The sequence below is a fragment of the Psittacula echo genome (assembly GCF_963264785.1).
Source record: "Psittacula echo genome assembly, chromosome: 21".
Lineage (NCBI taxonomy): Eukaryota > Metazoa > Chordata > Aves > Psittaciformes > Psittacidae > Psittacula > Psittacula echo.
This window is the reverse complement of record NC_137757.1, coordinates 357,932-372,090: the sequence shown is the minus strand read 5'-3', so window position 1 is coordinate 372,090 and position 14,159 is coordinate 357,932. Positions and strand designations below refer to the sequence as shown.

Below are 14,159 nucleotides of genomic sequence, written 5' to 3'. Positions count from 1 at the left end.
TTTGGCTGGGACTTTGTGCATGGATTTGAGTGTTCACACCCGTGTCTGCGCTCAGAGCAGAGCTGGTTGCAGTGGGAATGTGCTGGTGCCTTTGGAGGGCACTGTAACATCACCACACAGCCCTTGTTAGTGCATGTGCCTCCTGAGTACCTGGTCCTTGCTTTATCAGGAGGCTTGTGCATCATCAAGGTGAAAGAGAAGACCCCAGGGCCTCATTGCCAGGGCAAAGGGGCTGCATTGTCTTTTGAAGGATGCACCTGCGTGGAAATGGGCTGCAAAGGGAGATGCTTGCGGTTATAGGTAGCTAAGCAGGATTAACGTTGCACTGTGAGGTGCCGAATGCTTTTCTTTGTTAATGCCAGGTGTCTTGTAATTAATCCTCTATTTTCCAAAAGAGAAAAAGAGGGAACAAGGAGAAGGAGTTGTCTGGGCATTAGGTGTCACTGTGTGTTTTCCTGCCAGCTCTGCTGAGCTCAGCGTCAAGCTTTTGGCTACTTGCTTGTTGTGGGAAAACATCAAGGGATGCGCCCAGCTCTGGGGCTCCAATGTAAGGATGTGGACCTGCTCGAACACATCCAGAGGAGGCCATGGAGATGCTGTGAGGGCTGGAGCAGCTCTGCTCTGGAGCCAGGCTGAGAGAGCTGGGCTGGGGCAGCCTGGAGAAGAGAAGGCTCCTGAAGGGGAGACCTGAGAGCAGCTCCAGTGCCTAAAGGGGCTGCAGGAAACCTGGAGAGGGGCTTGGGACAAGGGCCTGTAGGGACAGGCCAAGGGGAATGGCTTGAACCTGACAGAGGGGAGGCTGAGATGAGCTCTTAGGCAGAAGCTCTTCCCTGTGAGGGTGCTGAGGTGCTGGCACAGGGTGCCCAGAGAAGCTGTGGCTGCCCCATCCCTGGCAGTGTTCAAGGCCAGGTTGGACACAGGGGCTTGGAGCAAGCTGCTCCAGTGGAAGGGGTCCCTGCCCGGGGCAGGGGTTGGAGCTGGAGGAGCTTTAAGGTCCCTTCAACCCAAACCAGGCTGGGATCCCAGGTGAGTAAAACCCCAGGACAAGATCTGGGTGTCTGGGAGGAGCAGTTCCAGAGGCTGCTCTCACATCCCACAGAAGCCTCCTCTGCTCTAAGATGGAGCTGGGTGCCCTATTCTGGGAGTTGCTCCAAGGCAGCCTGAACACTTAAACCAGCGCTTCAGGACCGAGCCACCCTTCCTGCAGAGCTCTGTGCGCAGTGTTACGGATGCTCCATCCCTGGCGGTGTTCAAGGTCAGGTTGGATGAGGCCTTGGGTGCCATGGTTTAGTGTGAGGTGTCCCTGCCCATGGCAGGGGGGTTGGAACTGGATGATCTTAAGGTCCTTTCCAGCCCTAACCATTCTGTGATTCTATTGCCTGGAATGCGGGTGGTTTAACAGGTTGATTCCATGTGTATAAGTGGCAGCAGGTTATTTTGGAGCCTGGAGACCGCTGTCCGTAGCCATCGGTCTGGAATCACCGTGTAAAGTGATGGCTGTTCCTCCTGCAGGTGCGCAAGCACATCAATGACCTCTACGAAGACCTACGAGATGGCCACAACCTCATCTCCCTCCTGGAGGTGCTGTCAGGGGTCAAGCTGGTAAGTGCCCAGGGCTGGGCAGTGATGCTGCTGCCACCCTTCCCCGTAGGCCCCCTCCATCCTTCCCCCACTCCCTTCTGTCATTTCTTACGCCATAGTTTTGTTTTCAAATGTCTGTCCTTGTTCCTTTTATCGTATTAGTTAGTATTTTAGTTGTTTCCACTCAGCCGTGCTCCCCAGCCTGGTCTCGGATCCCCTCAGAGCCCCTGGCTTGCGGTGCCCTGGGTAGAGCCCTCTTTTTGTGAAGGCTTCAAACCTTCATCTGCATTTAAAGTAACAGATGCTGATGACTTTGACTCAGACTCTGTCTGTGAGAGTTCACCCAGTGCTTTAGCTCAGGTTTGACACTCCTGCCCCGTGCTCAGCTCCTGCCCGAGCTGCATTCGTGGCGTGCAAACCTCGTCCTGCGTCATGAGCATCGTAGAGTCCCCCTCCTTCCTCCTCCTCCTCCTCCTCCTCAGACTGGCACATTCACTCAGCTCGAGGAAGATCCCGGTTCCTGCAACAGGGTAGCACAGCAGGAATTATTTTAGCTTTCCCCTAAAATAGGATCTGGGTGAAGATCTCCCAGCTCCCTCCGTTACCCTCCAGAAGATGCCAAATCAGGTTGTTGTGGGGGCTGAAAATTTGGATCAAGCTACTTGTGATCCAGACAGCTTCCTTCTCTTCACTCCGGCTTTCAAATCCGAGGGGAAATTCCTGTGCTGGAGCCCAGGGAGTGCCCAAGACCCAGCCGCCTTCATCCCCCCTCTTTTGTTTTCCCTTTCACCTGGCTGTTGCATTTTGGTTTCCATTGTGTCTCCCTGTCGTGTCCCCCTCCCGTCGCCGCCGTCCCTCCCGTCCTCCCTAGCACATAGAGCCGCCAGCTCAGCGGAGCCTTCGCCTGGTGAGAGCACCGGCCTGGTGCCGTGCAAGCAGCGAGGAGCGGGAGGAGGAAGATGATGATGATGAAGAAGTAGGTTGAGTCTGTATCCCGGGCAGGCTCTGGAGTGCCGGCGGATAGTCCAGTGCAGCCCAGAGGCTCCCACTGCCCTTCTCCTTGGATGGGCACCCTGAGCGAGGGAAGCAAAAGGCAGGCTGCAGGAGCCCCGGCTCCCGTTTCTGCTGTCCTCATTCCTGGGCTCTGCTCACCTGAACTGGATTATCCGTGCGTGCCCTGCAGTGTCAGCCTGCAGTCAGGGCCCAGCACCCACCCGGGGTGACAGCATGTGTCCCCCCCACGGGGCTGCAGTGATGGCTGCTCACCTCGCACTGCATGGACAGGGCACAGGCACCTTCTCGGGGGGGCTGGTGCCACTGTAGGGTCCGGGGCACAACCAGCAACCCCATGCATGTGAGTGGAGGTAGGAGCGAGCACAGCCGAGGGTCCCCATGAGGGGGGCAGACCCCAAAGCCTTGCTTAGGGTACAAGGTGTGTTTTCCAGCCCCCTTTGCTCTGGGTGATGATTCCCTTGTGCATGGTGTCACCTCCACCTGAAGCAGTGCAGGAGGACCTGGAGCTGTAGCATCTTCCCACCAGGCTCCAGTCCCTGCAGCCCTGGAGATGTTCCCTTTGCAGGGACAGCTCTTCCCCTTCAGGCTGGGGAAGGAAGGGGACTCAGAGGACTTGGGGTGTCCCAGCAGTTCAGAGCATCCTGGTGATACCTCATTGAGGCTGGGATCAGGATTTGGGCATCAGTCCTCTTCCTGCTGTATCAAAGCAGATCCAGTATCCCATATCCCATACCCTTCCCTTGGCCACGGCTCAGCGTCTGGGTACCTTGGAGAATCCCCTGCCAGCAGCAGCAGTGATGAGCACAGCCCAGGGCATTCCCCAAGGGTTTGGAAATGAGACCTGGAGCCCACATATGGCAAAAGCCAAGCTGGGTCTGCAGGGGCTGAGGTTGAGTTCGTGGTTTCTTTGCCATCAGTGGGGACCTGCCTGTGTCCCCATGTCGGGCTGTGGAGCAGACCTGCCTCTGCTTCCACCTGGGTGGGTCAGACTCTGCACCCGCTCATGCACATCTCTCCTTGCTGAGCCCTCTTCCCAGTTTGTCTGACTTTGGGATAGGTGGGATCCTGCCTTGGGATCTTGGAGGCTGCGCCGGTCCTGCCTGCTGCTGGCTGAGCGCACAGCTCAGAGCCTGGATGCCAACCCCTGGGGTCTTGGAGGAGGTCAAGATCTTGGGGTCTTCCCACCTCCCTGCCCCGCTGTGGCCTTTTTGCCCTCTTGCAGCAGGATCATGCGTAGCAATGGCTTTATTTGCCTCCAGAGCAAGAGGATAGAGCAGGATGTGTGCAGTGCACGGGGTCACAGCAGCACGCTGGGCACGGGGGGTGGTTGTGCATGTGGGGAGCTGCCAGCCCGGCTCCATGACCCCCCCCGAACCCGCTGCCTCTCTTGCAGCCACGTGAGAAGGGGCGGATGCGTTTCCATCGCCTGCAGAACGTGCAGATTGCCCTGGATTTCCTGAAGCAGCGACAGGTAAGGGCTGAGCTGGGCTCATCCAGAAGCAGAGCTGGGTGATTCGCTGGTCGTTCCCCTGGCTGGCACTCGGGAATGGTGCTGAGAAGCAGCATCAGCCTGTGCCAGGGTGTGCCCATCCCCGTGGTGCCAGTGCTGGTTGAGGATGGCTCTCAGGGGACATTCCCCTGTAGGTGTTGTTTGCTCTCAGAACCACCCATGCAGCACAAAACCCAGTATCAAAATGAGGAACCAGACTCTGCTTGTGGGAAGGGGATTGCAAATGTCACAGACAGGCACTGCTGCTCCCCGGAAAGCCTCACATCCCAGCACCGGGAATGGGCGGCTGTGGCGCATTCCATGGGCAGACAGCATCCCCCTTTGGCTTTCAGAGAGCAGGCTTTTGGGAGGTGCTGGCCCTGCTGCATCCTCCGCACCCCTGGGCGGGATCCGCCTGGAGCACTGGGATGCATCCCCAGACTTGCTGGCTCTGTAGGTGGAACGCCCGGGGCCGTGTGTCCCGCTCTGCCTGTTGGGTCAGGTCTCCCCACCGAGATGCTCCCCAGATATGCCCAGGTGATGAGAAATCCGACCAGTTCCTGCTGAAGCAGGGTTCTCTGCTGGCCTGGGGGCACTGAATAAACGCGGCTGTGCCCCACTCCAGGGAGGGTGAGCTGCTTCCAGCCCCCTGCTCCTCCTCCCCAGCCCCTTGAGAGAGACATTTTGCCGGGGGGCTCTCGGGAGCTTGTTTCTCTACTTGGATGAGCCGGCTTTTCCTTTGAAGCAGGATGTCTTTTCCCATATGCTCCTGCTGGAGCCCTGTTGGGGAGCGGGGACCCTCCATGGGGAGCCCACCAGGGAAAAAAGAGCCCAAAGGATGTGGCAGCTCCCGGGATAGTGGCTGCAGGGAGAGCAGGAGCAGTGGCCAGGCAGCTCTGGGACTGTGGGGCTGGAATCTGCCTGGATGGGGCTTTTGGTGGGTGCTGGGGGAGGACCCTCAGTGCTGGTGTTTCTGCTTCGTTAGAGTTGAAAACCAACCCAAGCAGCCTGGTTTTGAACCCGGGAAGGAGCTATTGAAGCTCAGCCATCCTCTTCTAGCCGTGCTCTGTGCCTGTTAAATTATACACCAGTGCTCAGGGCTTTGGGGACGAGGCGCTTCTCTGGGTGAGCTAAAATAGAGCCATTAAGTGCTGGGAAAGCAATTCCAGATGGAGAGAGCTGGAGATGTGCAAAATCCTCCCGGAGACAGGGCATGGGGTGGCCTTGCTGCTGCTTCAGGAAGCGCTGGGGTCTTGCGTGTCCCCACTGAAGTGCTTGGGGTGGCCCCATGGGGACAGCGTGGTCAGGGACGTGTCCCCCGGCTTCCTGTGGGTGAGCTTTGACCCTGGTGCTTCTCTTTGAGGTGAAACTGGTGAACATTCGCAACGATGACATTACGGATGGCAACCCCAAGCTCACCCTGGGGCTCATATGGACCATCATCCTGCACTTCCAGGTAGGTCAGGAGAGCTTCTCGTTGAAGGATGCGGGCTGGTTGGGGTGGGATAGGGCTGGCATCCGTCCGTGTGTTCCGTGGCAATGCTGCTGCATGGATTGGTCTGGAGGATCCACACCCATTGCAGGATCATGGAGGCTGGTGCTGGAGAACAGCAACACCCTTTCCCCATTGTTTCCATAATGGGATCATTAATGATGGCCTGCGTGTGGTGGCCTCCCATTGGCACTGCGGTTGTTGGCGGTAGCTGTTTGCTCAGCTGATGTCTCTGGAGGAGAAGAGCAGATCCATGGGGGATCCAAGGGGCTGAGCTCCCACCCGCGTGGGGCTGTTATCCCGAGGTGCTCCCGGCCCTTTGTGTGGTTGTTGGAATGGAAAATGTCAGCTGCATGACAGTGGTTCGGGACAGGGATAGGAGAAGCTCTCTGTGCCTGCTGGGGAACGCAGCCGGGACCGTCTCCAGCAATTGTGTGCTGTAGATGCTCTTGCAAAACAGGGTCTCAGGTCTTTAATACCTCAAATTACCCAGTTGTAGCTTTGATGCCCTCAGGGCACAGCCCCAAACGCCACCAGTGTGCTGGCATGTTGGCTCGCTGAGCAGTGCTGCTGTCAGCAGCTTGTGAGCTATGTGGCATTAACGCCGGGGCCATTCCCGCTGCGGGACCAAGCTCCTGGAAGCTGCTGTGTCCCAGCTCCCTCCTGCATCCCTGCTGGCATCTTCCAGATGAGGCTGGCGCTGGCTTTGGGACCTCGTAAGGAAGGTTTTATTTCTTGGAGGATGAGTGAGCAGTGCTTTTGGGGGGAGCATGGGGTAAGTTGGGTGTGAGGCTGCTGGCGAGGCACTTGGCTGGTGGATTGCCCATGGGAAGCAGCTGGGATCGAGCAGGATCTGGATGCGGAGCAGTCGCTGTTGTCTCTGGTGGGACTCTGGCTGGTGGCATCCCATGCCCGTGGTGCTCATCTTTGGGTTGGTCCAGCCCTGGTGCATCCTCTGCTGCAGGAGACCTGCGAGGGGAGATCAGGAGGTCCTGGGTGCCCTCCATGTCCAGCTGGGAGGGGATGGTGCCACCCTGCTGTGGGGGACAGGGTGGGTGGCAAGGGGTCCCATGGGGAGCTGGGCTGGTGCCACGAGCCTGCACATCCTCTTCTCACTGGGCTAATGGGATTGTTTCTGGGGTTGTGGCTCCATTGTGAACCTCTTAATCTCCCGTGTCCCAGTACCATTGCCTGGGGGCAGGCAGATGGGAGAGGTTTGGGAAGGGCTGGTGTCAGTGTGGAGCAGGGAGCTGGAGCAGTGAAGGTGTGGGGCCTGCCCCACATGCCCTGGGAGCCCTTGGGGTCCCTGGCTGCCTTGGTCATCTCGTGGGTTGCTCCTCACAGTGTTTTTCTCCCCTCCCAGCCCTGCTTGCTGGGGCTGAGTTCCGTATCCCCATCTTCATACCTCCCCTTTCCCCATTTTCTGTCTCATCCCTGCTTTTGGTGCATGTTGCCCTGCTCTGGTCCCTCTGAGCTGGTGAGAGCTGGAATGATCAAAACCTGCCCTCGGAAGGGGTTGGACTGGGATGGGGTCATTGGCACTGGTTGGGACCCCAGACTGTGTCTCCCTGATGCCAGGTCCCCGAGGTGCCTTGTGCTGCATGCCCTGAGCTGGGTGAGCCGGGCCGGAGGGTGGGCACATGAGCCCACATGAGAGCTCTCGGGGCTCTCAGCATTAAGGTTTAAGGAGCAAACCTCCCGAATTGGCCAGGAGCATCCCTGTGGAGCCGGCGCATTCCCGCTAGTGTGCGTGCAGAGCCGCTCTGACTCCTCCCTGCTTCCCCCCACCCCGTTTCTTTCCCACCCCTTCCTTTATCCTACCTTTACTAACCTTGCCCGCGTTTCGTGGGGTTTATCCTCCCCGTTCCCACCCTCCTCCCCTCTCCGCTGCCGGATTCCTGCTCCCTGTTTGTGTTGGCGAGGGCCGTGCTCCCATTACCTCATGTTTGGAGAACAGGAGCTGCAGCCAATCCCCGCTCCCTCTGCTTTTAGGTCAAGTGATTTCTGAACTGCAGTGAGATGCTTTGAATGTGTGTGCTGGCAGCGCAGGCTGTAAGATGGCTGTCTGGAGCGGCGGCGGGGCTGGCGGGAGGGAGTGCCGGGCTCGGGCACCCCGCGGCACGGAGCACGGCACGCGTTGGAGCCCATGAAGCCCCATTCGGGATTGATTCGGGAGCCGGCGACTCGCTCCGCTGCGTTACTGCCGGCGCCGGGGAGGAGGAGGAGGAGGAGGAGGAGATGGGGAATTCTCTGGGCTGCGTTAAAGAGCCGAAGGAGAAAGCAGTGGGGAAGGCACCCCTGTCTCCTAAAAAAAGGGTCCGCTTCAAACGGAGGCGGAGGGGGAAGAGGAGAGCGATGCCAGAGGCAGCCCCACAGCAGGAAGCCCCAGCCCTGGAGGTGCGTGAGGATGAGGATGTGCTGAAGTCGAAGGCAGCCCCTCGGGAGGGAGGAGAGGAGCCCGCTGGCGGCGGGGACCCCAAGGCAGCAGCGCTGCACCCCGGGCTCCTGGTGCAGGTGAAGGAGCGGTTCCAGGGCGAGGTGCAGAAGGTTCTGCTGGTGCCGGAGCCGCGGCAGCCGGGCGCGGATGCTGCCGGGGATGAAGGCACCACCGTCATCGCCCGCTTGCTGGATAACCCTGCTGAGGAGGGCTGCGAGAGGGCAGTGAGCCGCCTGGTCGAGCTGCAGAGGAGCGGTGCCGGCAGCCGCCGGGCTGTGCTGCTGCCCCTGCGCCCCAATGGCCACCCCGGGGGGCTCCTGTCCCCGACCGGTGCCGAGGAGCCAGCGAAGAGCAAGGAGCTGGGAGCCAGCAGCACTCTGGATGCCTGGGGGAAAGGAGGCAGCAGTGACCCTGGCTCCAGCACTGTGTGGACCTGCTCTTCCGCAGCAGAGCCGGGCACCGTTTCGGAGCTGTCGACGCCATCCCCCATGGTGGATCAGCCAGAAAAGCCCAGCACAGGGAGAACCTCAGGGCTGCCGTCATCTCAGGCCGGGGAGGGCGATGGGCATGGACCGCCGGCCTCCCGCAGCCCGTCCTCCTTCAGTGGGGGGGCAGCCCAGAGCTCCTCGGGGTATGGCAGCGACCCGGCCACACGCACTGGAGCTGGTGGGACCACGGCGTCTCCCTCTGAAGGTGGCCACAGGCTTGGAGGGGGCCAGGCTCGGAGGGAGAGCTCGGGGCCAGCCGGAGGAATGGTCAGTGTCTGCGTGTGCCCTCAGCCGCCTCTTGCACTGGGGTGGGGGGAGCTGGGTCAGTGGAGCCCAGATGCTGGTGGCTCCTGGGGACGGTCGTCTTGGCAAGGTGCAAGCTCGTGCTGAACATGGGGGGTGCAGAAAGCTCCCGAAGCCTTTTTCCTTCTGAGCATCTCCATTGGGAAGCATTTCCCAGGGATCAGCCCATCCCGTCCTGTGTTCCCAGTATGGGCGGTCAGAAAGCTGCGCTCAGCGGAGCCCCTGCGTGCTGCCAGTGGTCACGGAGGCTCTCGGTGCCGTGTTGGTGTCACCAGCGGCACATGTGCCCTCGGGGCTGCTGGGTCGGGTGTGAGTTTGGGGTATCCCCATCCTGCTGCCTGCACTAAGCTACCAGGAGCAGGGGCTCTGCCTGATCTCAAGAGGAAGAGGAGGGGATGGTGCTGTGTTGGAGCCCGTTGTTGCTGTTTGGAGGTCTCTGTTTAGGGGAGGCAGGGTGGGCTGAAGGTGCTCTTGGGTTTGGCCGAGCTCTGTACGCCCCAGGAGAAGTGTGTGATTGGAAGGGCAGGAAAGGGGCTGTGGCCCTGATCCCTGTGCTGGGTTGGGGCTGGTGTCACCCTCTGGCCTTCAGCATCCTGCCACTGGTTGCTTGGTTCGTGAGGCTGATGCTGGAAGGGTTTGGAAGAGGCTGAGCCCAGGTCCTGTGAGTTTCCACTCTCAATTCCTGCTGGTGCCTCCCTAAATCTTTGTCCTGACACAGACATGTGAAGAAAGGAGGGTGGAGCTGGTGCTGCATCCTGCACCTCGGTACGCACGCACGCACGCACATCTCTAGGAGGGTTTCCTGCAAGGATGCCCTCGGGGAAGGGCTCAGCGGTTGGAGAACCCCAGTGCTGTGGGAATAGTTGAAAATAGAGGATTTATCCCAGCTGGGTGCCGTGAGGAGTGTCCTGAGGGGCACTGGGGAGCTCAGGTGGGGCAGAGCTGATGGGTGGTTCACAGGAGCTTTCATTCTGCTCTTCCTTAGGAGTCGCTGGGTAATCAATAAGGGGGTGCTGGGCAGGTGAAGGTTTATGGGTCCATCCCTGCTGCCTGCACACGTGGAGGGTCCCATTCTGCTGCTCACCTATGCTATATCCATTCTGGCTGTGCTGCCGGGTCAGGGCATCCCTAAGGAAGCGCGGCCGCGGGGCTGGAGGAGTTAAAGGCAGCGCCGGCGGTGTGGCAGCGGCTGACAAAGAGCAGTTTTGTGTGTGATGAGCGGCTCAGGCTCAGGAGAGGGCGGTGAGCTGCAGCATACCAATTACACATCCAGCTTCCTGATCCTGCACAGGGATCTCCAGCAGCCAGGACCTGAGCAGTACCAGCACCCACCCGGCTGTGTTTTGCGGGGGGATGAAGGTGCTCGGGGGGCTCGGTGGGGCTGGGTCCTGGTACCCCTTCTCCGTGCAGTGCTGGGAGGAGGAATCCACTGAGCGTTGCTTTTCCACAAGCACCCTGGAATATCCAAGCAGCTCCTGCCCTCCCCTTTGTCTGCCCCTTCATTAAGGGGAGTAATTGTACTAATTGGGGAGCTGGGGGGGGACTGGGTGAGGAGGAAGCTGTGCCAGTCAGGAATATGCCGGAATGCGGAGGCACGTGCGTTCTGTCACGTGCAAGTCTGGGATCTGCAGCCAGGCCTGGGCGTCTGGCTGAGAGGGGTCTGTGGCCATTGGTCTCTTGTCAGGGAGGTGGGTCACAGCACCCCTGTCACCAGCACCCCTGTACTGCCTCTCCAAGTACCGCAAGGCAGAGTGGGGATGCAACAGCCTCCTCCCCATCCTTCCCTTTCTGCCTGGGATGGAGCTGATGGCCCTGCTGCAAGCAGCTCCAAGCTGGAGGTCAAGGAGAGACCTCCGTCCTCTCACACAGCACCTCCAAACGCTGTTTCCTGCTTCTTAAGTCATTTTCTTTACACCATGATGTGCTGGGTGGAGCATCCCCCGCCGTGTTGGCAGCCCTGATGAGGGATGATGTTGGGTGGTTCTTCCTTGGGTGCTGCTGGATGGGGCTGTGACCATTCCTGGTGAGCCCTGGGTATCCGAGGGTGCTGGGGCTCCTCGCCCTGGGTGCTGAGCAGGAGCTGGCAGTGGAGTGGGTGCCCGAGCTGCCAGGTCTCAGGCGAGTTCATAGGAACCAGCGGTGCTGTTGGGGCCTTCTCCTGCTCCTGCATCACCCCGCGGCTGCTGCTTCCTTGCAGATCTCTGACATCTACATCAGCGGCGAGTCGGGGGATATGTCAGCCAAGGAGAAGCTGCTTCTGTGGACACAGAAGGTGACAGCGGGTTACATCGGGGTGAAATGCACCAACTTCTCATCCTGCTGGAGCGATGGGAAGATGTTCAACGCCCTCATCCACAGATACAGGTAGGCAGGAGCAGCGGAGAGCATCGTCTGGGTGGGAGGAAGGGCTGAGGACCTCTTAGGGTTCCCTGCCCACTGTTGCAGTCAGTGATGGGCTGGAGTGCATAGAAATGTAGGTGAGGCTTTTGTGTCTTTTACCTGGAAATCATCTCCTCAGCCAAGTAGCTGGGGGTGGATGCTGGGCAAGAGCCACAGTACCTGAGGCTGCAAGAAAAAGCATTTTGAGGTTGGGGAGAGAGGCAAGAAAAGCTTTTAGACTGGGAGTGCTGCAGTGTTTGATGTGTCAGTGCTGCCCTTCCTGCTCTCCATGAATAGCAGCACTTCCAGCCACACTGTCATCCCAGGATCCCGGAGCTCTCCCCAGCTGCAGATAAACCTCTCACAGTTCCTCTAGGGACAGTGCACCTTCTGCATGGGCAAGGAGGCAGTGCTGGGGCCAGCAGGGCCGGCTTCTGCCCCGGCTGCTTTGTCAAGGGCACTTGGCCTTGGTGCCTGCAGGAGAATAGCAAAGCCCTGGGAGGAAGCATCTCCTGGGAGCTGGGAATAGCACTGCCCTGTGCTGCTCTGGGCTTGCTTGTGGCCGGGAGGAGCGGGCAGGGTTTAGCAGGGAGGGACCAGCAGGGTTCTGCAGGCAGGAGATGGGCGCATGATGGGCAGCACGCTCGTGGTGCTCAGAGGCTGGGATTTTCCTGGCTCCTTCATGCTCATTTGAGGTTCGTTTGCGCTGTGGTTTGCTGGTGGTTCTGTTCTGGTGCAGGGCTGGCAGCCCCTGTGCCTGCTGCATCCCCTCCACTCTGCCCATGTCCTCCGGAGAGGTTTAACCACCGGCTTTGGGGCTGTTCGTGCACCTCTGTCCAGTCCCAGTCCCCCACACTGGGTACAGAGCGGGTGTGGAAAGGGGCAGATCCCGGAGGAACACAAGAGTTTTTCCTTCATAGCCTAAAGATCCCCTTCCCAAAGGGGCCGAGCTGGGGAGGTGCTGTCCAGGTCACCTTGGAGAGAGACAGCAGCCCAGGACAGGAGCTCAGATAAGCCCCTGGGAGCTGCCTGGGCAGTGGGACCCATCCAGGATGCTCCATCCTGGGCACCTTTGTGCTGTTTGCCAACACTGTGCCTGTGCTGCGTGTCTGCAGGCCGGATCTGGTGGACATGGAGAGGGTGCAGATCCAGAGTAACCGGGAGAACCTGGAGCAGGCCTTTGAGATCGCGGAGAGGCTGGGGGTCACCAGGCTGCTGGATGCTGAAGGTGGGTGACCAGGGTGATGGGGGGTGATGCTGACCTCTGCCCGCCCCCCTTCCTCACTGCCATTCTCCTTCCCCCTTGTCAGATGTGGACGTGCCCTCTCCGGATGAGAAATCCGTGATAACTTATGTGTCTTCAATCTATGATGCCTTTCCCAAAGTCCCCGAGGGAGGAGAAGGGATCAGTGCTATCGTGAGTTGGGATGTGGGGCAGTGATGTGGGAGGCAGCTGGTTGTTGTGGGGAGGGTTTGGAGGTTCCCTGTCCACTGTAGCAGATGGCTGATGGGTGGAAGAGACTCAGGCGGAGGAAGGAGCTTCCCTGTTAGTGTGTCTGCCTGTGAGCTGCTGATGTGCCTGTAGAGCTGTGTTTTTGAGCTCATGGGAAAGCAGAAGTGGCTTCCAGGGAGCAGCGTACAAGGAGGATCTTCCTCCTCCTCCTTCCTATACCTGAGATGGCATCACAGGAGGGAGGCACAGGCAAATGATCCATCCCTTAGGTGTGACCATGGCACCTCAGTTCCCTCCGTGCTCTGCCTCTGCCCATGGAGACCTGCCCACGGCAGTGCTCTGCAAGGGCCCTCTCACCCCACAGGAGGTGGACTCGAGGTGGCTGGAGTACCAGACCCGCGTGGAGTCCCTCGTCTCCTGGATCAAGCAGCACACGATACTCATGTCAGATAAATCCTTCCCCCAGAACCCTGTAGAGCTAAAGGTAGGTCCTGGACGAGGTCAGTCCACAGTGTCCGTGTGCTCAGCATCGAGAGCTGGGTGGTTTCATTCCCCACGGTGGTTTCTGAGGAGCTTTTCTCATCCCAGGCACTTTATAACCAGTACATACACTTCAAAGAAACTGAAATCCCAGCAAAAGAGCAGGAGAAAGGAAGGATAGAGGAGCTCTACAAACTGTTAGAGGTAAGCAGCATCATGGCTACTCAGAGGCTTGTAGGTGGCTTGTGCTTTGAGCAAGACTAAAATGTGCTCAGTGCAGGTTTATTTTGGATGGGAGAAGTGGAAATAACCTTCAGGGTAAAGGATGCAGCAGGCAGCACTCCGCAGGAGTGATGCTGTTGCCTTTCAGCCCTGCTTTCCTTGTGGTGGCCTGTAGCCAGCTCGAGGAGGAGGGAAGGAGATGCCATTCTGTTGATGTTTTCCCCAGGTATGGATCGAATTTGGACGCATCAAGCTGCCTCAGGGCTACCACCCCAACGACGTGGAGGAGGAGTGGGGCAAGCTTATCATAGAGATGCTGGAGCGCGAGAAGCTGCTGCGCCCAGCGGTGGAGAGGTCGGTGTGGGGACGTCCCCTGCTCCCCTGGCTTGGAGGGGATGGCCCAAAGCCCCTGTCTCATTCTGCTCCCCTCTGGCATCACAGGCTGGAACTGCTGCTACAAATCGCTAACAAAATCCAGAATGGTGCTTTGAGCTGTGAGGAGAAACTCACTCTGGCGAAGAACACGCTGCAGGCTGTGAGTGGGGGGGCACTGCCACCCTTCCTCATTTTCCTGCCTCTTCCCCTCTCTTCTGTGTGGGGTGGTTGGTTCTCCAGGACACCTTTCCTATCCCTTCTGATGCTGAGGGGTGGTGGTGGAAATCCGGTGATCACACAAGGACCTTGGGGACAGTTTGTTGTGTTGTTAGGCCTAGAATCCCCAAATCTGCTTTATGTGTCTAAAAAGGACAGAAAGTCCTTTGGCAGAAAGGACTCAGGTGCAGGCTGCAGCCGCCTGGGTAGGGAGCAGGTATCTGAAGAGG

General features: G+C 59.0%; 1 protein-coding gene across 3 annotated transcripts in view; it reads left to right on the top strand.

The window, feature by feature from the left end:
- The window catches only part of LOC308228853 (microtubule-actin cross-linking factor 1-like), a 133,711-nt gene that overhangs the window by 26,179 nt on the left and 93,373 nt on the right, over nt 1–14,159 (top strand). For all 3 annotated transcript variants that reach the window (XM_080632456.1, XM_080632457.1, XM_080632455.1), the window contains exons 3-12: nt 1,513–1,602; nt 3,989–4,066; nt 5,448–5,540; nt 11,002–11,168; nt 12,299–12,411; nt 12,494–12,600; nt 13,001–13,120; nt 13,225–13,320; nt 13,565–13,692; nt 13,780–13,873. In XM_080632456.1, the coding sequence (XP_080488582.1) occupies nt 1,513–1,602; nt 3,989–4,066; nt 5,448–5,540; nt 11,002–11,168; nt 12,299–12,411; nt 12,494–12,600; nt 13,001–13,120; nt 13,225–13,320; nt 13,565–13,692; nt 13,780–13,873 (1,086 nt within the window). The remainder of the gene's footprint in view (nt 1–1,512; nt 1,603–3,988; nt 4,067–5,447; nt 5,541–11,001; nt 11,169–12,298; nt 12,412–12,493; nt 12,601–13,000; nt 13,121–13,224; nt 13,321–13,564; nt 13,693–13,779; nt 13,874–14,159) is intronic.